Genomic DNA, 27,775 nt, shown 5'->3' with positions numbered 1-27,775 from the left:
CAATGATGTTGAGTATCTCTTCATGTGCTTATTGGCCATTTGTATATATTCTTTGTCGGAATGTCATTCAAATTCTTTGTCAATTTTTTTTTTCCCTAGGATTTTTTAAACTTTATATGGCACTATGGCATATAGTTTATCTGGGTATGGAGGCTTGACTTCACTGAAGACAACTCAGTGCTCTCTGATAGTCTTTTCTTATAACAGGAGCTTTAATTTTTCACCTTCACAATATTTATTTTCCTATATTTTCCATACTGTACTCTTTGATGCAGCAGTTAGGAGTAAAACATTTTGCCTTCTCTTTGCTACTCATTAGCATGTTACAGCTTTGCAAACCAAATGCTTTACTCTTTCTTATTCTTCTTTCATAAACTTTAGCTCATTCTCAGCCTCCTCTATCTTCTTTGCTCATTTTTGAATTGAACTTTTGTCTTTTTATTGAGTTGTAAGAGTTCGTTACATATTCTGGATGCTAGTCCTATATCAGATATATGATTTGCAAATATTATTTCCCATTCTGTTACCAACACTATTGCCCCAGAATCATACCCCTGCCCCTCCCTCAAAAGGAAACCAATTGCTCTTAACTAATTTTCAGGTGGAAGCTGCAAAGAGAAAAACAAGAGCTGGTTAGAACCAACTAGACCCAAGGTGGCAGAAGATCTAACTTCCATTAGACCTAGAGCCACATTATACATTCATTTTAATACCTTAGCATGCTAAATGATACACCCACTTGCGCCATGACAGTTGACGGTTGTTGTGACAACAACCAGAAAAGCCCATACAAGGACTGAAAAGGAGAGTTGCATCAGTTCTGGGTCCAAACCACACTCCTGTTCTGGGATAAGTCATGAATATTCTTCCCACTCTTTCCAGTTCCCTCCCTTTTACCTATACATATGGTATAGGTCCTCCTATATATATGGTGTCTCTGCTGAATTGGGTTGAGAAGTTGATTTGCAAGTTAAGTTCCTTCTTTGGCCATTGAATTAGTTTTGTTATTGGCTGTGTGAGTCCTAGTGGAAAAAGAACCTCCCTAGCCAAGACAAGGGGTCTTGGCACAGGCTAGGACCCTGGAGAGGGTCCAGCTGACCAATTCGGTAACAATTCCATGGGATGCCTTTCTACTTTCTTGATGGTGTCCTTTGAAGCACAGAAGTATTAAATTTTGATGAAGTCCAATTTATCTATTTTTTTCAGTTGTTTATGCTTTTGTCTCTAAGAAACAATGGCCTTATCTGAAGTTACAAAAATTTACTCTTATGTTTTCTGCTAAGAATTTTAAAGCTTTAGCTTTCACATTTAGGTCTATAAGTCATTTTTACTTAATATTTTTATATGGTGTGAGGTCGAGCCACTTAAAAAAATATATTTCTATAGTGAAATACATATAGAAAAGCACACAAAGTAAAAATATATAGCTAGGGGCTTCCCTGGTGGTCCACTGGTTAAGAATCCACCTTCTAATGCAGGGGATTATGGGTTCGATCCCTGGTCGGGGAACTAAGATCCCACATGCCTCGGGGCAACTGAGCCCCTGCTCCGCAACTACTGAGCTCACGTGCCACAACTAGAGAGAAGCCTGCATGCCACAATGAAGATCCTGCATGCCACAACTAAGACCTGATGCAGCCAAATAAATAAATAAATAAATATTTTTAAAAAATGTATAGCTAAGCTAAACAGATTACCATAAGGAAAACACCCTGTAACAACACCTATGTCAGAAAATAAAACTATTAGCATTCAGCAGGTCCCCTGGTTCCACTTCCCAATCAACACCTCTCCCTCCCCATGAAGTATCTGCTACCGTTTAAGGTAACCCCTTGGTTTGCTTTCCTTAGTTTTACTACCTAAACATGCATCCTTAACAATACAGTTTCACTTCACTGTTTTGTTTTTAATTAATTAATTAATTTAGTTTTGGCTGTGTTGGGTCTTTGTTGCTGCCCACGGGCTTTCTCTAGTTGTGGAGAGCGGGGGCTACTCTTCGTTGCAGTGCGCAGGCTTCTCATTGTGGTGGCTTCTCTTGTTGCGGAGCACCGTCTCTAGGCACACAGGCTTTGGTAGTTGTGGCTCACGGGCTCAGTAGTTGTGGCTCGTGGGCTCTAGCAGGCTCAGTAGTTGTGGCACACGGGCTTAGTTGCTCCGCGGCATGTGGGATCTTCCCAGACCAGGGCTCAAACCCATGTCCCCTGCATTGGCAGGCAGATTCTTAACCACTACGCCACCAGGGAAGTCCACTTCACTGGTTTTTGAAGCTCATATGGAATTGTACCATCTCTGACTCCTTTTATTCAACATTACTTTTTTGACATTCATTTAGGTTTTGCAGGTAGCTGTAGCTCATTAATATTTATTGTTGTACAGCATTACTTTGCATGAACTGACCATGATATTGTATTTTTGATGGTCATTTGAATTGTTTACAGTTTGGGGCTTTTATAAATAGTGCTTCTACGGACATTCTTTTCCTTGTCTCTCGGTACACTGTGCATGCACATCTATTTGGTGTATACTTCGGAGTAAAATTGTTGGGATTGTATATTTCACTTTAGGAGAAAATGACAAACTGTTTTCCAAAGTGATTATATTGGTTTACGCTCTCACCAGCTGTAAATAAGTTCTTGTTCCACACTCTCACCAACACTTTTTATCATCAGTCTGTTTGATTGTAGCCATCCTGGAGGGTATGTAGTGGTATCTCGTTGTGGTTTTAATTTGCTTTTCCCCGATGATGAATGAAGTTGATAAGTTTATCGGTCATTTGTGTATTTCTTTTATGGAGTGCCTATTCTAGTCTTTTGCCCATTACAAAATTTTGGGTTTTCTTTTTCTTTGTAATTTCTAAATTCCTAGAAATGTAATTTTGGGTTTTCTTTTTCTTTGTAATTTCTAAATTCCTAGAAATGTAATTTGCAGCAACATGGATGAACTTGGATGGTGTTATGTTAAGTGAAATAAGTCAAACAGAGAGAGACAAATACTGTCTATATCACTTATGTATGGAATCTAAAAAATACAGCAAACTAGTGAATATAATAAAAAAGAAGCAGACTCACAGATAGAACAAACTAGTGGTTGTCAGTGGGGAGAGGGGAGGAGGGATTAAAAGGTACAAACTATCAGGTATAAAATAAGCTACAAGAATATATTGTATAACATGGGAAATATAGCCAACATTTTATAATAACTACAAACGGGGTATAACCTTTAAAAATTGTGAATCACTATATTGTACACCTGTAACTTATATAGTATTGTACATCAACTATACTTCAATTAAACAATGCAAAAAAATTAGTTTTCTTTTTCTTTAATATCTAATTTCTAGGAATTTAAAAATATATTCTGAATGTGAGTCATTTTTCAGTAATACATATCACAAATATCTTCTTGCATTCTGTGGCTTATTGTTTCAATCTCTTTTTTTGTTGTTGTTTTAACCATTTTTTAAAATTCAAGTATAATTAATTTAAAATGTGTTAGTTTCAAGTGCATAGCAAAACAATTCAGTTTCAAATATATATATATATATATATTCTTTTTCAGATTCTTTCCATTATAGGTTATTACAAGATATTGATAGGTCCTTCAAGTAGGACCTTGTTATTTATTTTATTTTATTTTATTTTAAATTAATTAATAATTAATATTTTATTTTTGGCTGTGTTGGGTCTTCATTGCTGCACTTGGGCTTTCTCTAGTTGCGGCGAGTGGGGGCCCCTCTTCGTTGAGGTGTGCAGGCTTCTCACTGAGGTGGCTTCTCTTGTTGCAGAGCGTGGGCACGTGGGCTTCAGTAGTTGTGGCTTGCAGGCTCTAGAGCACAGGCTCAGTAGTTGTGGCGCACAGGCTTAGTTGCTCTGCGGCATGTGGGATCTTCCTGGACCGGGGATCAAACCTATGTCCTCTGCATTGACAGGTGGATTCTTGACCACTGCACCACCAGGGAAGTCCCTATCTATTTTATATATAATAGTGTGTATATGTTAATCCCAAACTTCTAATTTACCTCCCCCCTACCCTTCACCCTGCTATCTCCTTTGGTAACCATAGTTTTTTTCAATGTTTTAATGTTGTCGTTTTGATGAACAGAAAGTTTTATTTATAATATAGTCTAACATATTATCCTTTTTCTTTATGATTAGAGCTTTTATACCCAGTATAAGAAGTTTACCCCTGTCCTAAGGTCATATAGGTATCCTTTTATATATTATCTTCTTAGAGATTTTATTATTTGCCTTTTACATTTACATCTACAGTCCACCTGGATCTTTGTGTATGGTATGGGTAGGGGTTAAGTTTAATTTTCAAAAATAATGATATCCAGTCATCCCAGCACAACTTATTGCAAACACCTTCCTTTCCAAATTGCCCTTAGGTGCCTATGTTATCAAAGTCATGTGTTCATTAACCTTTGGTGTATGTCTGAGCTTTTTATTCTATTTCAACGATCTCTTTGTTTCTTCTTACATTTCCATATAAGTTTGACAGACAACTTGTGAAGTTCTACTGGGATGGAAGGATTTTGATTGAGATGGCACTAAATCTATAGATCAGTTTAGGGAGACTTTACAACTTCACAGTATTAGTTGTACCAGCCCATAAACATGGTATATTCCTCCATTTATTAAGATCACCTTTGATTTCTCTCAAAAATGTTTTAAAGTTCTCTGTGTAGAGAGTTTATACATCTTTCATTGAATTTGTTCTTAGATATTAGACATTTTATAGTTTTTATATTATTTTAAATGGTATTTTAAATTTCGTTTCTAATTCTTTTTGTTTTTTTGATATATTAAAAACAATTGATTTTTTGTTGGACATTAACCTTATTTCCAGCTATTTTGCCAAAGTTGCTTATTAATTGTAATTTGTGTGTATTAAAACATGTCCTGTGAAAATAATGATGGTTTTATATCTTCCTTTCCAAAACATATATATATATATATATATATATATATATATATATATATATATATTTGAGGGATAAACAGTTTTTACTGGACTCAGGTCAGGAGTCTATGAGTCTTGAGGATCTCTCTTTGTTGGTTTTGTTCCCCAAGTTCTTCTTGGCCCATTTGAGCTACTTCTTCTTCATGTAGTGAATCTTGGCCTCATCCTACCTCTTCTTTTCCAAATTCATAAGTCAGGTGCCCCAGGGATGCAAACCTATGTGTGGGCTTAAGACACATGCATTTGAACAGAAATGATCATATGCTTTTTTTGGTCAGACACCTTGAGGTGCTCTAGAGTAGCCTGGTCATACTCGATCTTGTGGGGCAGCAGGCCTTGCACAGTCACCCAGAAGTGGAAAGGACCATTGCACGGGTTGGTGTCTATGTGCTTGTAGGTCAAGGCCTGCTACCTCCATTTAATTTTGTAGGAGTTTGCAGGAAATGTTGATGTCCTCATAATGCATGACCACCACTTTCTGGCTGAACAGTACTCGCCTGGCCACTCTGGCCTCCAGGTAGCCCTGGAGATGGTTTCAACCATTGATTAGCATGACCTGTCCCTCTGACAACTTTGGCAGCTGCCTCAGAAAATTAATCCCTATATTTTAAAATTATTTTTCTTGTCTCGTTGCACTGGCTGGAACCCTTGTGCAATGTTGAAAAGGAGTGATGAGGATAGACATCCTTGTTTCCAATATTAGGGTAAAAGCTTTCAACATTTCACCATTACAAAAGATGTTTCCTGTAGGATTTTTAGGAATATTCTTTATCAAATTAAAGAAGTCCCCTTCTATTTATAGTTTGTTAAGAAATTTTCTTCATGAATGCTTACAGAATTTTGTTCCATTCTTTCTCTTACTCAAAATGATTGAATGATTTTTCTCTTTTATTCTATTAATATGGTGAATTACATTTGTTGATTTTTATATATTAAATCATCCAACTTGTTTGTGATCTACTCCTTGCTATATCCTGTTGAATTCGTTTTGCTAATATTTAAGATTTTTTTTAACAGACTTTATTTATTTATTTATTTTATTTATTTATTTTTTTTGCGGTACGCGGGCCTCTCACTGTTGTGGCCTCTCCCGTTGCGGAGCACAGGCTCCGGACGCGCAGGCTCAGCAGCCATGGCTCACGGGCCTAGCCTCTCCGCAGCATGTGGGATCCTCCTGGACCGGGGCACGAATCCGTGTTCCCTGCATCGGCAGGCAGACTCTCAACCACTGCGCCACCAGGGAAGCCCCCAACAGACTTTATTTTTTAGAGCAGTTTTAGGTTCATAGCAAAATTGAGAGGGAGGTACAGAGATTTCCCATAGACTCCCTGTCCCCACACATGCATAGCTTTGCCCATTATCAACATCTTCCACCAGAGTCACCCAATTGTTAAAACTGGTGAACCTCCATTGACACATCATTATCACCCAGAACTCATAGCTTACATTAGGGTTCACTGTAGGTGCTGTACATTCTATTGGTTTGGACAAATTTATCATGACACGTTTTCGCCATTATAGATCATAGAGTAGTTTTACCGCCCTGAGAATCCTCTGCTCTGCCTATTCATCTTCCTGTCTCCACTAACCTCTGGCAACCACTGATCTTTTTACCATCCCCATTGTTTTGCCTTTTCCAGAATGTCGTATAGTTGGCATCATACAATATCTAGCCTTTTAGATTGGCTTCTTTCATTTAGTAATGTGCATTTAAGGTTCCTCCATGTTTTTTCATGCTTTATAGCTCATTTCCTTTTAGTGCTGAATAATATTCCATTGGAATAATATTCCATTGTGTGGATGTACCACAGTTTATTTACACATTCACCTACTGAAGGACATCTTGGTTGCTTCCAAGTTTTGGATAAAGATGCTGTGAGCATCTATGTGCAGGTTTTTGTGTGGACATAAATTTTCAACTCCTTTGGGTAAATACCTAGGAGCTCGATTGCTGAATCACTTGTTAAGAGTATGTTTAGTTTTGTAAGAAGCCATAAACTGTCTTCTAAGATAGCTGTACCATTTTGCATTCCCACCAGCAACGGATGAGAGTTCTTGTTGTTCTACGTCCTTGCCAGCATTTGGTATTGTCAGAGTTTTGGATTTTTGAGTCCTGTTTGTTTATTCAGTCAACATTCATATACCTACATATTTTTCCTTTTTATTCTTCATCCATTTATGCCCCTCTGAGCTTACACTGGGGAATCATTTTCCTTTTACTTGAATAACACCCTTTAATATGGGTTGACTGCTTAAAATTTCTCACATTTCTTTTTCTTTCTTTTTCTCCCCTTCCCTGCCCCCCTCCCCCGCCGAGTATCTTTGTTTCTTTCATTCTTTTTTTTTATTTTAATTTTTTGGCTGTGTTGGGTCTTCGTTGCTGCATGCGGGCTTTCTCTAGTTGTGGCAAGTGGGGGTTACTCTTCGTTGCGGTTCGCAGGCTTCTCATTGCGGTGGCTTCTCTTGTTGCGGCACGTGGGCTGTAGGGCGCATGGGCTTCAGTAGTAGTGGCTTGCAGGCTCTAGAGTGCAGGCTCAGTAGTTGTGGCGCACAGGCTTAGTTGCTCCGCGGCATGTGGGATCTTCCCGGCCCAGGGCTTGAACCCGCGTCCCCTGCATTGGCAGGCGGATTCTTAACCACTGCGCAGCTAGCAAAGTCCTATTTCTTTCATTCTTGACACTATTTTTTGGCCTTAGGAGTGTGCTTTGCCCACAAGTGGGAAAAGCTTGAAGTGTTAGGGAGTTAACAACCCAGGAGCAATCCTCAACTATTGAGAGATGGAATTAATGGATAAATACCTCCAGTTTCCTCCCCACTCAGTGGGCTACTTCTAAGATATGTCCTACACAGTCTCTCAGATGATCCCCAGTGGGATTGAATTCCAGTTGTCCACACTGGTAAAACATTCATCAGCCCATCTTTTATAGGAGTTTCTCCATTTGCTGTCTCATTTCTCCATTTCCATACACTGCTTCCTGTAATCACTTCCTAAATAAACTATTTATAGCCAAATCCTTGTCTCAAGGTATGTTTTGGGGGAAACCATATCTAAGACATGGCTTATTTCAGAGGTGCAGTCCTTTAGGGCTCCACACAAAGTAAGAGGAGCTCATTAGCACTCACCACTGCATTGGGGAACCTTGGACATTAATCCCTGTTGTCTTAGCTCTGAGTGTTTGTCAGAAGAACTGCTCAGCTTCTTGGCTTCTCACTGGGTCTTTCCGTAATTGGCATTCATCCCAGGGGGATAAGTGGCTCCAAACACAGGACTCAGTTCCTTGGGTCTTATTCATCCCTTGGTTCCTAGTTTGGTAATTCATCATTATTTTGTTAACTCTCTTGTGCCTTTAAGCGGATTTAAAGAAATATTTTTGGTTAACTTTTCAGTTGTCCTCAAAGGGAGAATTAACCCAAATTGTTAGAAAAGAAGCCCACTCCAGCCTCCTTTTCTAGATTTGTATTGCACTTTAACTCTTCAAAAAGGTTCTACTTGAACCTTGCTTATTTCTATTCCCTATCTGTACTCCCTCCTCCCCCATCCATGTGATGGGCTTGCACAACTCTGTGCCTTTACTCTTGTTTTTCCCTGTTCAAAGTGTGACCCACCAAAGTGCAGGGAGATGAGAGTTCTCCTTAACATGCCAGCCTGGACGATGCCAAGATGGTTGTCAGTCAAAGACCAAGTGGGCAGTTTGAATGGGCTGCCTAGAGTGATGAGACCAGCCTTTGACCAGAACAGAAAGTCTCAGTGGGTAAATCAAGCTGGAAGCAGGGTGGAAGCACAATGAAAAGATGAAGAAAGACAGATGTGGAAGAAAGAGAAATGAAGCAAAGTATGGGCATGGAGGTTGGAGTTTGTCCAGGGGCACATCTAAAATGACTGTGTTTAAGTTAGATGTTCTATTTTCCCAGAACATTCTTGAAAGTTCAGCTTAAATGACTTCTTAATTCTCTTGTTTGGAACCACTTCCTCCTTTAACTTTCATAGCACTCTTACTGTATTTATCATATCACATTTTCCCATTGGCTTTGAATAGTCTGTTCCTTCTAAATTATTAAGTAGATGGCAGCTGTGGTATAGTGGAAAGAGCAATGGAATCAGAGTTAGATGACCTGGTTTTAAGTCTCAGCTTCAGCACTTACCTAAGGTGTTTGAGCCTCAGTGTCCTTGTCTATATAATGGGGATAATATTATTTACTCCATAGTGTGATTTGAGTATTAAAAGACATAAGCGTATAAAGTGGTATGTAGTCAAATGGTACATTTGTCAAGTGGCACATAGTGAGCAACTTGACAAATAAAAGCCTCCCTTTGCTGAGACTACTAAGTGTTATGAAGTGCTCTCCATGCTTGACATACATTATCTTATTTAGGCCTCATCAAAACCCTATGTAGAGCTATTACTATGGAATAGTTCACAAATGAGAAAAAAAGATGCTATGATAGGTTAAATGATTTAATCAAGGCCACATAGTTAAGTAGCAGAAACAGGGCACAAATTCAGGTCTGTCTGGCTCTAAAACTAGCAGTATCCATTGGTCTACCCTGCTTCCCAGTGGCTCCCACGGATTTCTAATAAGTAGTGGCCTTGAAATCATTTTTTAGTCTAAAGTAATCTGGGCCATTTTGGAGCTAGTGACCTACAAATGTGTTCCATTATCTGTCTCAAGGGGTACCTACTCTATCCTGATTTATAAATAAATTTTCATATATTTTGTTCAAAAGAACTTCCTGAGCAAAAGTGTGTGTGTAATGCATTAACAGAAGAAAAGTGATACTGAAAATTAAGAATGTTTCACAGGACCCCTGATTTAACTGAACATACTGGAGAAGAGGCTTCATGTTTTCACTTTTTTCTCTTGAAAGAGGTACTTGATTTTTTGAAGGTGCCATGGAAGCCTTTGAGAAGAAAGCTATGAACTGGTTCCCTAGAAAAAAGCAAATAGATCTATTCAAGAATTAGCCTTTATGATCCCACTGATCATAAGCTGAGGAACGAAACACCTTTGTAGAACAGATGTATCATCTTTCATTTAAAAGGAGTAAAAAATCATGAATCATTTAAATCAGGAAATTGGTGGAAATTTCCACTTTTTGTGTTTGTGTGGGTATGTAATAGTGGTGGTGTTGGGGAAATTGGGGAGATCAGGGTGATAAAAGAAGGTGCTGCAAAGTCAGCTCTATGATCCTACGATTGGACCTTCTGGAAAGGCCCTTACATAACTACCTTACTTCTCCAATAAAAGGCTGTGTATTTCTTCCCCTTAACTGATTTTACACTTCCACTTTAAATGTAACTGAGGATGAAGGACGAGAAACAAAAACAAAAAACCCCTAAGGGTCCGCAAAAAAAATTAGGGCTGCCCCAGGGGAAATCAGAGCGAGAGAATGAAGGACCCTTCTTCCTTCCCACCTCCCCGGGGACACACACTTAGCCTCCCTCCCGGACTCCCCGCCCCTGCCGGCTCGCCCTCCCCCGCCCCCCCTGCCTCCTCTTTCCCTAACACGTGCTCTCCGGAACACTCACTCGGGAGATATCCCACCCCCCCGGGGCGGGGGCTGGGCTCGGGAGCCGAACGGACCAATCCGCACGCGCCTTACAGCGTCGTGGCCCGAGAACGTTGAGCTGCCCAATCGAAAGGGCCTTACCGCCCGTTTCCCGGAGCCCCGCCCCCTCGCAGCCGTGCCCCCGCCCGCCCGTCTCCTCCCTCCTCCTCCTCCCGTTCGCCCCTCCCCCGCCGCTCGGGAGCGGAGCTTGCGAGACGGAGAAACTGGGGCAGAAGTGAAGATGGCGGCGGCGGTGCTGGCGGTGGCGGCGGCTTCTCGCCAGTGACGCGCGGTGCGGGCTCATCTCCCTCCCCACCTCCCTAGTCCGGACCCCGTCCGCCACCGGGACTACACCGGCCCCGCAGCCCGCAGCCCGTCCCACTCGTCCCTCCCCACTCGGTCCCTCTCCAGACGCCCGGCTGCCGCTGGCGGCGGCGCGCCCCGGCTCCCGGCCGCCGGCCTCGCACTCCTGCGCGCCGTCGCCGGGGGAGCGGGCGGCGTGTTGATCCGCCCTCCTGCCCGCCCCGCCGGACCGCCGCGCCGCGGACACACGCCCGGCGGGGAGGCGGCGGCGGCGGCGGCGGCCCCTGCGCATTTGCTTCTCTCCATTTGGGGACTGGAGGGCGGCGGCGGCGGCTGTGGGTTTTGGGGAGGGGAAGGGGTTGGGGGGGGAGCAGAGCGCGGGGGGGCCGTGCTCAGGAGGAGGACGAGAAGGAAGCACCATGACGTCCATCCATTTCGTGGTTCACCCGCTGCCGGGCACCGAGGACCAGCTCAATGACAGGTAATAGGGCCGGCGGGCGGGCGGGTCGGCGGGCTGGGGGAGGGGCGCCTCCCCGCCCTCCCCTCCCCCACGGGGCCGCGCCGGGGCGGGCGCCGGTGTTTACGCGCCGTCCGGCGGTGTGGGGGGAGGGTCCTCGCTGCACCCGGCTAGGCCCCTTCCGGGGCAAACTTCTGGTCCCGGGGGCCCGGGGCCGCGGGGGCGAGTGAGATGTGGACGGGAAAGCGCACTGCACCCTCCACTCCCTCGTCCCCCCCCTCCGCCTCCACGAAGGAGCCGCGTTGAACTCGGTGGAGATGGGAGGGGGAATCCGGCTCCCGGTGGGGGGGAGCTGTAATTACCGCCCGGCCCAGGCTCGAGGAATCCATATTAGTCAAAGTTGAATTGAGACAGACAATGCGGATGGGGGATGGTGGAGGTAAAAAGAGAGGGAAGAGGAGAAGCCGGGCGAGGGGCCCCGGGTTAGGCTGGGCTCGCCCGGGGCCCTGGGAGCTGTGTCCGGTGTGGTGGTCGGACCTGCGGGGCCTGGAGATCCCGGGGGAGCGGGGAGGGTGGGGAGAAGCTGATTCCCGGCGGATCGCGGCTGCGGGGGAGGGAGGAAGCGCCATGATTATTGTTATTATTATTAAATTTGAGCCCCTGCAGTGAGGTTTGCCATTCCGGGGAGGGGATGAATTTGGGCGCGGGTGGGGAAGTGGATTAGCTTTCCTTGGCTCTGCTACTCCCGGAATGGTGCACGCAGCTCCTTCCCCGGCCCCTGTGGTGCGAGCTTTTTTGTTTCCTTTTTTATTCTAATGATAGTGTTTTCCTGAGTTGTAATTTGACAGCTGAAAGCCGAGCGTGAAGTCAAAGGAAAACTCTTACGTTTGCAGTTCGCAGTGCTGCTTTTCTTAACACGCTGTAAAATTTCTGGGATGGGTTTTGCTATGGGCGGAGGAGGAATTATGATTTTTTTTTTTTTTTTGCCTTTCATAAGAAGGCTGTTTTGGCCCTGGATTCCTCTCCTTCCCTCCTCCATCGTCCCCTGCCAGGTTAGGATATTGAATTGCAGGGCCGCATGTTCTCAGGGAACTGAGATAAAGCAGGAAAAGTTCCTTCACTGTTGCAAAAGAGACTCCGAGGAGGTTGAGGGAAGCCTCCATTAAAGCAAGTCTTAGAATCTAGAACTCAGCTCTAATGATGGCCTAAATGTTTACAGGGTCAGAAAGGGGGACATTTTAAGTCTCTTTCTATCCCAACACTTTCGCTGCTCTCTATTCATTATAAATAGGGAAGGCCATCTGGGCCCAAGTTTAGAAGTTAGATATAATTTTTGCTAAGTGACCAGGTGACATAAATTGCATGATGCCCTTTTTGTCATGCGCTTCCCGTCGGGAGGAAGAGGCCTAACTTGCTGCTAAGATACTGGCCTCTGTCTCGGAGTATCTAACCGCCTCAGGTGGGGCGGACAGCCTTTCAATCCGGGAAGCTGGAGGCTTGGTTTCTGGCGTTAGGTTTGGATTTGTCTAATCTTTGCTGTAACCATATAGCATTTAACATGTTTGTAAAACTTTTGGAATACTTTCTGAAAATAGTAATCATTTGGAATTGTCACGTAGTTCCTTTAAATACTGAAACAAGTTTTAAGTCATTTATTTTAACATTTCGTAATGCGATCCTTATTCCGATTTTGTTTCATTACAGATCTTTTGTTAAGACTTTCACATAAGGTTTTTTGTAAATTTTAGAACCACGCTAGTAGTGTGGATAGCCGTACTGTCTGTCATTCATAGAACCGAGTTGGTAGTGCTTGTAGTGCAACTTGTCTTGTAACTTAGAAAATTGCACCAGGAGACAAGTAGGGTATGTTTTTTATATTAGTCCTAACTTCATATACCAAGAATCCTGACTAGCTTACTCAATTTACTGTGCATGCCAAAACCTATTTTGCAGTTTTGTTGGGCACTTTGAATAATTTTTGAGCATTCCTTTTGTTTCAGCTAGTCTGGAAATTGACACGTATCTTTTTTAAAGCTACCTTTTCTTTCTCCATTCCTGGTGTAAACAAGTAATCAGCTTTGTTTTTGATTTCTGTAATGTCGGTATACAATATTAAGAATAGTTGGATCATCTTCAGTTTTCAGTTCATGAGAAATGAAAGAGATGGATCTGATGAGATCATAAAATGTACATCAAGGTGGCAGATATTTGAACAGTAGGAGAGGGCTGTAGGTAAAATCTTAGGAACCTCTAGTTTTATCTAGTAGCAGTAAAAATGTCTGTTGAGACTTACGAAGGTATCATTTGAGGTAGTCATGCTTTTTTAGTTTTGAAAAGTAGTTGACTTGTGGTGGAGCTGTTCTGTGTCTCCCCTTCAGAAGAAAGTTCATGTTTGCATACCTAGTTGCAAAGTAATAGGATCAACCTATTGCTGCATTGCTTGAGGGAAATGTTTCCAAACGAGGTTGGTTTTCTGGAACCTTACAACTTACTAGAATAAGCCCAGAATATTTTTGTCTTCAGGTAAAAATCTACCAAGGTTTAAAGTAAGTTTTGGTAATAGAAAAGAGTGTGTTACAATGGGTTGATTTTCTATGTATGATAGTCACAAGTGAAATGATAAATGGTAGTTCGGGATGAAAGATCTATAAATAGGTAGACTTTAGTCTTTACCCGGAAAGCAGTAAGACTGGACAGGCAGCATGGTACTACAAATAAATTGCTCAGTCAAAGAAAACTTAGGGGTCTCAAAACACCAATATTTTCTTCTACAAATAAGTTGTCCTTTTAAAATAACCACATCCTGTTAGAAGTTATATATTTTATTTAGTGTAATAGTGTGATGGCTCAAACATTTAAAGTGTACTCAGCATTTAAAAAAAAAACCCATTTGTATCTGATTTTTTTTCTTTGTGTTTTCATACTTGCTATTTCTGTGATAGTCTTTGTATATTGGGTTAAAATCTTTAATTATTGGCTCTGGGAGACCAAATAATGCAGTAGATGAATATAGGTGGGGATGGCTAGGGCAGAGGAGAGGAATTCAGAGAGCCTAGGATGTTGGTTGTAGCTTTCCAGAGTGATTACAAGGTCCCTGGTGCAGAGCGCTGGCCCTCAGCAAATACTCATTGTGTGCAGTTGAAACCATTCAGTGCTCAGATACTTGTGTGACATTTTGATTTTCTTTCTAGTGAATTTCTAGAGTTAGTGCTATGTTCTTGCTTAAAACATTGTCTTGAGAAATAGCAAACACCATAACAAGAACAAGGTTCTAGGCATTGAGATTAAGGGGAGAGCTGGAAGTGCCAGCTCACCAAACCCTGGAAAGTGCCAAAGAAGTCATGTAGACCAGTTTTTTCACTGATGAGCTGGAAAATCAGACCCTGAGTTTATCCAGGGTATTGACAGATGAGGTCCACATGATGGGTCTTCTGATGTTTAAAGTCCAGGGCTCTTTTCAGTGTTCCACATGGCCTGTACTCTGGAAAATCTCTGCTTTCTGAGGCATCCCAGCCTTTGAGCAGCCACCTACCTGTCTTAGAGTTTTGATTTCCCTTTCCCCTCAACTCATCCCTCCTGGGCTCCAAATTGATTTACGCCTTTTGTCTTGGGGTGGACCCTCTTAACCCTTTCCTAGTACTAGGTTAAGAGAGGCCTTTTAAGGTGATGGTGTCCCTGTGACTAGTCCCTGTCTTGAATTACTCCTTGGGATGCAGGTGGCTACCTTGCAAACCAGTTCTCGTTTTTGGTCTGTATGTGGAATTTTCTTGTGAGCTTTGCTTTTAGGCATTATAATGTGCTGTGTGATCATAAACAGTCTTGGTTGAGATTGTCACATCAAAAGGGTTTTTCTCCAAGGAGCTCCCCCTTTAGATGCTGTAAGGCTGCATAGTAAGATAGTGTAGACAGGGGTTTGAAATTTGGAATTCCTAAATCTGGGTTTGTCTCAGCCCTGCTAATTATTAACTGTGTTGTGGTAATCGAGTCATTTAACCACTTACAACCTCACTCCCTATCTCTCCTCCTCCCCACCCCCTCATACCTCAGTTTCTTTTCTTTTTTTTTTAATATTTATTTTGACTGCACCGTGTCTTAGTTGCGGCACACGGGATCTTTAGTTGTGGCATGCGAACTCTTAGTCACGGCACGCGTGTGGGATCTAGTTCTCTGACCAGGGATCGACCCCAGGCCCCCTGCATTGGGAGTGTGGAGTCTTACCCATTGGACCACCAGGGAAGTCCCTCACACCTCACTTTCTAAATCAGGTATAGTACACACCTCAAAGTTGGTGAAGAATAGTTGAGATAGTGGGTGGGAAAACACAATGTTATAATGTAGGTTCTGTGGGAAATATTATAAAGAGATGGTTAATTTTTACTGCTTTTATGTGTTGTCTGGTTTCCAAATAGAAAAGCAGGAACTCAAAGAAATTGCCCTGGAATATCCTTAGCATTGAATGCAGAATCCAGACCGTTATTCTTAGATCAGCGATTCTCAACTAGGGGCAGTTTTTGCCCACCAGGGGATATTTGGCTGTGTTGGGAGACATTTTTTTTTTTTTTCTGGGACGTGGGCCTCTCACTGTTGCAGCCTCTCCCGTTGCGGAGCACAGGCTCCGGATGCGCAGGCTCAGCGGCCATGGCTCACGGGCCCAGCAGCTCCGTGGCATGTGGGATCTTCCCGGACCGGGGCACGAACCCGCGTCCCCTGCATTGGCAGGTGGGCTCTCAACCACTGTGCCACCAGGGAAGCCCCTGGAGACATTTTTTGATTGTCCCCGTTGGGGCATTGTTACTGGTCTCTAGAGGGTAGAGAGATGAGACCAGAGATGTTGCTAAACACCCTGCAATGCACAGGACGGCCCCACAATAAAGTATGGACCTGTCCAAAATGTCAGTTGTGCTGAGGTTGCGAAAGTCTGTCGTAGATTATCTTGAATGTACATAGATGTAAAACTAAATGGAAATTCATGAGGAAAAATTCAAGCAATGTAAGTTAGTCTCAAAACGTGACTTACTTAAATGGAAATTAATTAAAATGAAATAAAATTAACAAGTCAGTTCCATGGTAGCAGTGGCCACATTTCAAGTGCTCTGTACCCACATGTAGGTAGTGGCACCGATTGGACAGCGCAGATACAGAACAGTGCCATGATCACTGCAAATTCTGTTGGGCAGCGTTGACACAGAAAGTGCTTTTTTGCACAAGGCATGGCATTTAGTGAGTGCTCCTTTTTTTTTCCTTAAGTAATTTATTTATGGCTGCGTTGGGTCTTTGTTGCTGCACTTGGGCTTTCTCTAATTGCGGCGAGCGCGGGCTACTCTTCGTTGCCGTGCGAGGGCTTCTCATTGCGGTGGCTTCTCGTTGTGGGCTCTAAGCGCTTGAGCTTCAGTAGTTGTGGCACGTGGGCTCAGTATTTGAGGCTCGCGGACTCTAGAGTGCAGGCTCAGTAGTTGTGGCACATGGGCTTAGTTGCTCCATGGCATGAGGGATCTTCCTGGACCAGAGCTCGAACCCAGGTCCCCTGCATTGGCAGGCGGATTCTTAACCACTGCGCCACCAGTGAAGTCTGATCGCTCCTTATTTTTATTAGGAACTGTTGGGTTTTAAAGACTCAAGCGTATCCTCCTCCACTCAGTAGGAGCCAGAAAATAGGCCAGGGATTACGTGGAGCCGAATGAACAAAAGTTGTGGTGGGTAGAGGTTATAATAGTTGAAAGCTGCCTAAAGTTTAATTGTGCTGCACCAAAAAACACAAGTATTAGGGTGGAATAGAGCATCACGTCACCAAACCAGTGGGAAATCTGACTATTTGATTGTTGAGATTGTTACCTAGAAACAACAATGCTAGAGTGACTTTATTGGGAAGGTACAGGCAAGCTTCACTAAGATGATTAAGTTGTTTAAGGAAAGTAAGATTAAAGACAGGGTATGAAATAGCCAAACCAAAAATTGAAAAAACAAACAAGGGAAGATCAGTTTTATAAATCAAGAAATCAGTGACTAAATTGTAGGTTTAGGAGTAAACAGACACTTGGGAAGGAAATTACATAGTACATAGGAATATAACTAGGAATAATGGGATGAACTTTAGAAAGGTCAGGATTTTTCCCTTAACAATTAGGTTATTTAGGAAATAGTCTCTAAAGGAAAGTTTAATCACTGAAGACTGTGTCAAATTACGCTTAAGTAGATCTTGCAGGGTGTATTGAGGGGAGTGATTTTATATTGCAGGAGGATGTACTCATGTCTTTTTGCCCCATTTTTTATCATACATATACTCGGCCCTTGGTATCCACGGGTTTCACATCTGCAGATACTGAGTGCAGACTATTCATTGTACTGGTTATTTTATAAAGGGACTTAAGCAACCGAGGATTTTGGTATCCGCGGGGGCTCCTGGAACCCATGACCCTCGGAGACAGAGGGATGACTGTACTTCTAGTTAAGAAAACAAACTCCAATTATAGTCTGTGTTTCTCTCATTTTGACACCTTGGCATTCTGAGCAAATGACAACAGTCTGCCCTCCTGGGTCACTATAATTATGAAATGTTGATTTGTTTTTATAATTGATTTTTAAGTTTTACTGTGAAAATTATTTTAAAGCTTTTCATTATGGAAAATTTAAAGCATTTACAAAAGTAGAGAGGATGGTATAGTGTATTAACTCTATGTACAAGAGTTATTACCCAGTTTCAACAGTTATCTACTCGTGACCAGTCTGGTTTCAAGCTTCTTCCCTATTTATTCCTTTTCCTCAGATCATTTAATTGATGTACCTTCGTTATGTATCTCAAAGATGAAAACTTAAAAAAAATTACCTTAATCTCAAAGTTCAATCTGTTTAGATTTTCCTGTTGTCACATAAATGCTTATTTTTGATGACTGACAGTTTTGAAATTTTACATAATAAAACTGAGTTTTAACGTGTTAACAAAATTTAACATTCTTAAGAGTAAGAGAAAATTTGTTTGGATAATAGCCTTAGAAGGACAGGCAGCATCACACTGGAAATCTTAATGTTCCTTACAGGTTGACTGATGCTGTCATTTCTTAATCTCCAGTGTGATAGCATTTTATCAACAAGTCGCTTGTAATAATGGTTATGTAATGATGGAAAGACAAGATTCTTGAAATTAAGTGATTTTCTGTGGGGCACATTGAGGAATAAGAATAAGTCGTGAAAAATTTGCAGCATTCTTCTAAGTTAATATAGAGGTAAGACTACTGGTAAATTGAACTTGGCTATTAGAAATTATTCTCTAGTGGGGTCATATTTTACATTATTTTCTTGATAGATCACAGTAGCGCTAATAAACCCCTTCAAAGTGAGAAATATGGTAAATTCTTAGATAACTGTGGTTTGTGACATGCTCATTTTTGTCAGGATATTGAATGAAGAGTTAAAAATTAATGTTATTTCACATGTAAATAAAAATACAGTTTGTTTTACCCAAACAGCAAAAGTAATGTTATTTGTTCAGTTTCCAGTTGTATCATTCACTTTAATAAAATGTTTTCAACTTTCTCTCTCCTTATGTATTTTGTAACTTAGCTTTATTGAAGTATAATTTACATACAGTAAAATTCACCCATTTTTAAGTGTACAGTTTGATGAGTTTTGACAGATGTATACAGTTGTGTAACTATTACCACAATCAAGATATAGAACATTTTCATGACCCTCAAAAATTCCCTTGTGCTCCTTTGTGCCCAAAAGTCCCTTCCCCCCATCATGCCCCTGAAAACAGTTATTCTTCTTTCTCTCACTGTAATTTTGCCTTTTTTAGAATTTCATGCAAATGGAATCATGTGTTTGGTGTCTTCCTTAGCACGTGTAGCAGTTTTTCTTCTTTTGTGTTTGTGGTAGTAGTATTTCATTGTTTGGATATAATACAGTTTTGTAATCTGTTTTCTAGCTGATGGAAATTTGGGTTGTTTTCAAGTTTCTGGCTATTTCTTAGTTTTTATTTTTTAAAAATTCCTTGCTATAAAAAACATTCTTATAGAAGATCTGGAAAACAAAGATCAAGTTATAAAGTCTAGCAAGGTTGCCATCACTGGTAATGTTTTGGTGACTTTCTGGTCGCTTTTTTCCTATACATGGATTTTTTTTTTTTAATATAGTTGTGATCATGCTGGATATAATTTTATGTATTTTGAAATTTTTCTTGACTCTAAAATGTTACGTTATTTTTCATAGGAAAAAGCTACTCAAAATTTTAAAAAGTACATTTTTCTCGATAGCAAATTTTCATGTTAATTAAAGTACTGGTATATATATAAAGAGATTATGTTTTGAAATTTCAGTAGTAATAGTGGTAGTCTAGATTGCTAGTTATAAAGATTACGACAGTGTCCAGTCTAGGAAGCACTGAATCAATAGAAGCACTGAATCAATAGAATTTTATTTCCATTCTCATCAGTTCAGGCCCCATTTTTTTGTAGTACAGAAAAAACAGGGTTGAGAACCTACCATTTCAAGAAATTGGCTCTGCTCCAGCATGAATCTGCTGTTCCAAAATTCAGACCGTAAGGTGTTCTAGCTCTTTTTGTGAACTCAGATACCAGGTTTTCCTCACAGACTATTTGAAACTCCAGAGATGGGCTTTGCATGAGCGGCTCCAAGACCCTGTTAGAGGCCTGGTGGAGGTTCATCTGAGTGTTTTTTCCTGGGACAGCCTGCTCTGTGACCTGAAAAGTCAAGGAGGATGGGTTTTGTACGCTTTAAGAAAAAGCCAAATTTGAGATGTGGAAGTTAACTTGATGAAGAAAGTCAAAGAAGCAGAGACAATATAGGGTTATTTTGATGTCTAAATGATGAAAGCAGGGTTTTATAAGAAAAGCTTTGAGGAGAGGGGTATGTGGGCTTGTGCAGTTCATCATCTCTTTTCTTAGGTTGTGGGAGTGACTTTGTTTCCTGTCCAAAGGGAATTTGAACTAGTCCAGTTGGTGCTGTGTGTCATCATCTGCATATGGAAACTTTAAAGGAAGCACCAGACAGGTGATTTTTCTTGTGTGCAAATCTAGTTTAAAATTCTCTTAGTATGCTTCTGTTTCTAGTGATATTTAAACTTCATCTCTGACAAGTCGGTGTTTTCCGTAAGTGATTGCATTTTTCTGCTTATCAGGTGTTCTGATCATTATAGATAAAGAATAATGAGAAGGAGGGAGTCCTTGGATGCTGTGGACAGTGTACCTTTGCTTTCTCTGGGTGTTGTTTGGGGAAGTATAGGAACTGCTTTTTCTTTGCTTCCTGCAGTTGCCAGCAGGGATGGATACAAATTGGTGCCACATGTTCCGACTGATTCTCTGTTAGGTTTCTGTCACTGCTGGGGGGATGCAGAACCAGGAACGGGTGTCTTCTCTTGGGGAGGTTGGCAACCCATGGTCTGCAGGTCAGAGATGACGTGGGGGCTGATTTTGTTGGCAGTTGCTCATCTTTCTGCCACTTCTGAGAGCCGAAAGATACCAAAAAATAAGTACAACACTTGCATCCAGAGACAGGCGGCAGTATGTGGTTAGCAGGCACCCCATACCATCCAGAATGTTTCTGGTTTCAAAAAACTCTGTTGAGTGGCGGGGACTTTAGGCCAGTTGGTCTTTTGCTTTCCTTCTCCAGGGCGCTTGACTGCTCAGAAGTCTCTTTGGAAATGTAAAAAGCTTCTTCAGTTGGCATGAAGATTCAGTCTTTTCTTTGGTGAATTCTAGGACATTCTTGAGGGGTTTTTGTTTTTGAGCATGATATGTTTAAAACCTTTTTTTTTTGAAATGGAAAGTCTTTCTGGCAATAGTGTTGAAGTTTTAAAAGAGTAACATAACCTAACCAAATTGTAGTAAAAACATTTATTGTGGTAGCCTTTTCGGATTAAGAGGTTCTTGGATTTAAAATAGTGCTTCTCACAGTGTCTAAACAGACCACCGTCATCAGGAACAAAAAAGCGTGAGGACCCCTGTATAAAAGGCTCTCACCCACATTTCTTTGTTTTAAAATTAAGTGATGACAGCAAATAGGGCCAAGCTTGCCAGTTCCTCACTGCCCCCAGCCATCTTTTTCCCCTCAGGCTATAGGTTCTGAGGCTGTCTGTTTGAGAATGGGGTATTTTCCTGCCCTTTGAGGCTAGAGTAATTTATTTTTGTTTGCTTTTCTGTTTTTACAAATGAAATTTTAAAAATTCGAATTAATTTACATAAATATTAGGTCTGTCCCGGTACTATAAGACACTGAGAGGATAGCTTTTTAAAAACAGATGTCAGTGCTCATAGGCTTACAGTCTTAGCTGGGGGAGTGATGCCGATCCACAGACCAGTAGCAAACTATGAAAGACTGGTGAAAGAGGTAGTCGAGTTTGACCTGTGTAAATATTTGCCATGTGTTGCCTGCACAGAGTTTGAGCACAGTGTTAGGTTAGTTTCCTTTGTTCAGTAAATGTTTGTGTGCTTCTCAGACATTGTGCTAGGCCTGGGGTGGCTGCACCAACCCTTCCTGGAACTTGGGTTGAGAAGTAGTTGGAACTTTTTCTAGCTCATTGGGAAAGTTTGGGGAAGAGTGAGGTGACAGACTTAGTGGGCCCAGGGAGTGGTATCCGGTAGGTGGGCCATGTTTATTTATTTTTTAAACTTTTTACTTTGAAATAATTGCAGACTCACAAGTAGTTGCAAAAATGATGCAGAGAGGTCCCGTGTACTCATAACCCAGCTTTCCCCAGTGGTAATATCTTGATTGTGCCAAGTATTTTTCACATCCTTGTCAAAATACTAGAGATGGGAAGGTAGATTTTCTCTATATGCGCTTTTGAAAATTGTTTTTTTTTCTGGTAAGATAACATAGATTAGAAGACACAAATTTAAAGAAAACTTGGTATTCTTAGATGATTTTGAATTGATGGGATATATAGTAGGCAGTCTGTCTGTCTTTGATATGATGGTAATGGGATATAAATTGGAGGAAATTTGGTTGGGGATTTTTTTTTCTGTGTGTGTCTGATACTAATTGGCCATGTGACCATGAATAAATGATATAAATAAATGATATGACTCTCACTTGTAAAATGAAAGAATTGGACCAGATCGTTTAGGATTTTTCTGCTCCAATTTCTGTGCTCTTAGAATTGTGGTAGGGAAGAGGGTTTTTGTATCGTAGAATGGCTCAGAGGGAGAAAGGACTGTGAGTCTACGGTTGCCCATGGTTTCTTTTACTTAAATTTTGTTTAAGTAAAAGAATCAATGGAAGAAATAAACAGGTAAAGTGGGAAATAAATTTTACTCTTTTACTCAATGAGTAGTTTGCTAACTAAGTTATATACATTGGGATGCAAAGATGATGGTTTCTGCCCTCACGGAGCTTTCAGTTTAATGGGGAGGCACATGAAAATAAAGAATTAAGTGCTAATAGAGACTGTAAGTCACAGGGAAGAAGGACCTGATGATTCAACCTGGTGCTTGCAAAGAGCTTTGAAGACAAGGTTTCAGGGTGTGGGGACTGGTGCATCCTCTTACTTCCATTCTCTTGAGTCTAATGAATTTTCATTTATAGGCATTGAAGATGCTGGTAGCAACTAGAGGTTCATCATAGATGTCTGTATCTGATATTGATAATCAGAGTTTTAATAATAGTCCAGAACTCTTGCATTGTTTAAGAACAGTTTACATATAGACAGTGGCGGGGTTTTTTCTGTTCCTTTGCTTTTCGTTTGCAAAAGATCTGTCTGGGGGTAAAAACACAAGAGGATAATGGCCTGTTGGGGTGTGAAAACAAGTTGCTTCGTCCTAATGCTTTGACTTAGTTTTGGAAGAGACGATATTGGGAATTGGCAAGGAGGAGGGGATATTTGAAGAGCTTATGTGGGTAGTCTGTGCTCCTTTCTATTCATGCCTGCACAGGCTGGGATTGACCCTATGGCTGCCTTGAATGCTACCAGGAGAGTAGTGTTGGAGCACAGAGACACTTAAAAATGAGACCAAGTGTTCTCTGACTCTTTCATTGTTACTGTCGTCGTTTAAAATGAAAATTTCATGTAGTGCACTGCCGATAAATATTTTAAGATTATTTATGGTTCTAGACATTCACGTGATAGGTCTGTTTTAATGGATATAGAATTTCATATTGGATTTAAGACCCCAAGGTGAGATGAAATACTCAAAAATGTGTTTTCTGAATTTAGATGTATCTGCTTAATCCTTTAAATTTTATAATACATTTTAATCTGTCTTCAGGTTTGTTTTGTGATATTGACATTCATTATCCAGTATTACAGTTCTTACAGAGTTTAAGAGTGTTACTGCGTACCTGAAAGAATTTGTGTACCATAGGCAGGCCCTGATGGAGAAGGAGTTCTGAGAACTGGAAAAATACTAGATTTGGAGTCAGGAGACTTGGTCTCCTTCTTCTACTAATCAGTCATGTAACCTTGGGCAAGTCATTTCCTTGCAGTGAGTCTTAGTTTTAGTTTACTCATTTGTAAGATGAGGGGGTATATGTGACGTCTGAAAGTTCATCTCAGCTCTGAATCTGTGTGACTGTAGGCCTATAGATACTGTTTTATGAGTTGTATTTAATATATGTTAGTCAGCTTTGCCATTCTAAGGTTTGATTTTTATTCCTGCCTCAGACCTGCTCTTCTATTCTTTTGTGCTCATTCTAATGGGTATCTAGAAGCAGTGGACATTCTAAACTCTGAATACCTTGTTTGTTTAACTGGAGGGGAGCTCTTCAAAACCAGCCCAACTCTTCCGTGTTTTGTTTTTGTTAATTTTTTAACTGGTAGGGCTCATGTATTTGATTTGGCACAAATGAATTTAGTATAATTATGTTATCTTTTCATTATGCTTTCCATATAAATTTAATGGGGGAAGGTTCCGGGTAGCAAAAGCTTATTTGAAATAATGTGTGATAAAGCAAAAGCACATTGACAGCTTATCACCTCACCTCCTGGGCTTGGGAGTGTTTGCTCATCTTTGGTTGGTAGTGGGTTGGGACTCTTCTCTTTTGGGAGGCTGTTTCGGCAGTCCTCCTACTGTCGAGTGCTCAGGATACCCATTATCGTGCTATATGGTAGACTGTAATAATTGATGTTACCTTTCGACTTGACTAGACCGGAAGTCTACTTGACTTTCCTGAGTAGAAAGTCATTTTTGAGATGTTCAAAATTTTACATCAAGGAGGATTTTAGGATTTTCATGTTTTACAGCTTAGGAAATTGAGGGCTGGAGTGCCCAGATGATTAGTGAAGTGGCAAAGACTAGACTCTGCATTATTTCAGCTTTATTGTTTTTCCTTTTCTTCTTGGAATGGGCATGGGAAGTAACTTGTTTTTCTGATACACACACACCTGTTAGTATATATACATCTACACACACACACCTGTTAGTGTATATATATATATATATATATCTACACACACACACACCTGTTAGTGTGTGTGTGTGTGTGTGTGTGTATATACACACACATGCAATTAAATATGAATATGGGGGCTTCCCTGGCTATCCAGTGGTTAAGACTCTGCACTTCCACTGCAGGGGGCACGGGTTCTATTCCTGGTTGGGGAACAGATCTTGCATGCCGCAAGTCGTGGCCAAATAAAAAAACAATCTATCATATAGAGCTATTTGTATGGAAAACTTTGATCAATTTTTTTTAAGAAATGTATCCTGTTTGCAAAGGCACAGTAAAGTTTTTTTATCCTGTTTGCAAAGGCACAGTAAAGTCTATAATCTTATAGACTATAGGCAATAAAGCTAACAATAAACCTTATTTGACACAAACCATATTCCCATTCTCTGTTCATTTGATCTTGAGAAAAGTCTAGTATGTCCAGTAGTTTCAAGGATATCATTTTAACTTAAAAGGTTCTGATATATTTAATTTATAAATCTCAGACTGATATAATAGAGTTTTGGAAAACTATAAGAAGTGCCTTGTTAATGTGTATATTCCTATGTAAAACACATTGCTTCTCCTGTGTATATTTTTTAAAATTAAAGAAACGCACATTTGAAAAAAAAATAGTAATATGTACACACAGTGTGTATGCCATTAAATAGTATCTCATCCTTTAGTTAAGCACATTTTGTGGGGCTTCTGCTGCATGTTGGTTCTAGTCTTCGGTGTATGATGGTAGAGCTTAGTCTGTGGGAAAGACAGACCATTACAGAGCAGTGTGATAATGAACATAGGGAAAGAGGAAGTAAAGGATTCTTCACCAGAGGCACATACCCCAGTCTTGCAAAGAAGGAACAGCTTATTGGAAGAAGTAATGTTTAAAAGGAGGACCAGGATTCTGAAATGTTTAAAAGGAGGACCAGGCTGAGGAGCTGGTGGGGAAGATGTGTGATGTAAGGCAGGGCCCGGAGGACTAGAAGAGCTTTCTAGGCAGAAGGAACAGCATGTGAGAAGACCCTAAGGTGAGAGAATGCTCAGAGTAACTACATAGGGTCTCAAATCAGTTGAATAGTTCTCTTGTAAAAAAGAATACCCTCTTAACTATCTTCAGTAATGAGTTTGGTATTATCATGATAAAATAAATCTGTTGTGTTATGTCATATATTGGCTGTGACTAGTTAATTTAATGGATTAGACTTAGAGTAACTGAACCAGTGCAATAAAGGGTATGCATTCCATTCTAGTTTAGGCCAGTTGCTTGATCTCATGGCTACAAATAGCATCTTTAAACCTCTATTCAGCCAAGTTGTTGATGTTTGTTAGTGTTAATGAAGACAAACAAGCTTGGATGGATGGTTCAGTTCAAATGCCTTATTGCTGTTGGGAAAACAGTGCAAATCCTGTAAACAGACCAATAATATCACTGAGATAAAAAGACTCCATTTATCTGTGTAAAAAACAGTTCATGGTCTTAACCAGGTTAAAGATAAAAGTTTCATAAGAAGTGATGACAGTGCGCTTGTTTCTGGGTTGAGTGATTGCTTTTGATGTCTCTTAATATGTTTTAGTATTTTATATACTTTTATGTGAGTATATATTATCATTATTTTTTTTTCAAGTTCAGGTTAGTTCACATTTTATTTTATTTTTATTTATTTATTTTTGGCTGCGTTTGGTCCTCATCGCTGTGCGCGGGGCGCCCTCCAGCTGCAGCGAGCAGGGGCCACTCCCCACCACGGTGCGCAGACCTCCCACTGCGGTGGCCTCTCCCGTTGCGGAGCATGGGCTCTAGACGCGCGGGCTTCAGTAGTTGTGGGTCGCAGGCTCCAGAGCGCAGGCTCAGCAGTTGTGGCACACGGGCCTAGTTGCTCCGAGGCACGTGGGATCCTCCCGCACCAGGCCTCGAACCTGTGTCCTCCGCACCGGCAGGCGGACCAACGACTGCACCACCAGGGAAGTCCCTATATTATTTTAATAATAGAAAAAGAGTAAATCCCTAGGAAAGTGTTTGAATTTAGTTAGCTATTCACCTAAAGCAGGAACGTGAAAAGCATTGAATAAAGAATACTGATTTAATTTCACTAAAGTTTTTTTTTTCCCCCCTTTTTTCCCTCTAGAGACTTCTTACAGGGAGTGTAATTCTTTGTGTAAAACTAATTGAGGGACGATTCTACAAATAATTATTTTAAAAAGTTATTTTGAACTTTGATATTGAACAAAGCCATTAGGATCAAGTAGATATGGGCATAATTTCCTACTTGAACTTACAGAATATTTGTTCACAGCCATGCCTCAAAGGAATGTTGTGTGATGAAAGCCTTTTGGGTTTTGGACAAAAATTTATCATTTCCGTTTTATATTCAGAGTTCACGCAGGGAGACGATAGCTTGTCAACAACATTGTGATAAAATTTAAATACTTTTTTTCCTCCTAGTAAATTGACCAGAATTTTCACCATAACTTGAATATAAATGGACATTAAAAGAAATTCCACTTCGTTTCATTCATTCATTCATTCATTATCAGTCAACAGATATTTATTGAGGGCTTGTTTTGGGCAAGATACTTGGGCTGTATCAGTGAACTAAAGAGGCAAAAATTCCTGCCTTTGAGGAGCTTACATTCTAGTGACATGCTTTTTGTGTGTTCATAGTTATGAAACACTTCTTTTGAAATGTGTGGTGTTTAATTTCCAAATGTTACATCTGTCGAAATGTATTCCTATTAAAAATGTAATCAGTTAGAAATTATGGGAAAGCCCACTGAATTAACTGTTCTTTGTATTATCCCTAAATGGTTTCTTAAATATTCTCATTATCCTGCAGGGCCACTCCTGCAGGTCCTTCCTTCAGTTTGAGCCTGTGAGTGCCATTCGGGGGGAGCTGAGAGGTGACCTCTTTGAAGACAGGCTCATTGTGGTCTTTGCATTCCTAGTACTTGACATATGTTAGTACATATGTTTATTAAATTAATCTGAACTTCAAAAGTAAGCAAAATAAAGTACTATATTTTAATAAAAATTAGTTCTTAGAACTGTATTCCAATCTCTGGAATAAGGAATGAATTAAGTGTATGGATTTTTTTTTTTTTGGAAGGTACTATTCCAGTAACATTGAAAG

The 27,775-nt window shown here is 40.7% G+C and overlaps 1 protein-coding gene across 4 annotated transcripts in view; it reads left to right on the top strand.

Moving 5' to 3' along the window:
- The first annotated feature begins 11,190 nt into the window (after positions 1-11,190).
- The window catches only part of UBR5 (ubiquitin protein ligase E3 component n-recognin 5), a 141,644-nt gene continuing 125,059 nt past the window's right edge, over positions 11,191-27,775 (top strand). For all 4 annotated transcript variants that reach the window (XM_059995013.1, XM_059995010.1, XM_059995011.1 and 1 more), the window contains exon 1: positions 11,191-11,294. In XM_059995013.1, coding sequence (XP_059850996.1) covers positions 11,233-11,294 — 62 coding nt within the window. In that variant the 5' untranslated portion in view covers positions 11,191-11,232. The remainder of the gene's footprint in view (positions 11,295-27,775) is intronic.

The sequence above is a fragment of the Delphinus delphis genome, chromosome 17 (assembly GCF_949987515.2).
Source record: "Delphinus delphis chromosome 17, mDelDel1.2, whole genome shotgun sequence".
NCBI classification, from domain to species: Eukaryota; Metazoa; Chordata; class Mammalia; order Artiodactyla; family Delphinidae; genus Delphinus; species Delphinus delphis.
Note: the sequence above shows the minus strand (reverse complement) of the source record. Positions and strands in the feature narration are given on the sequence as shown.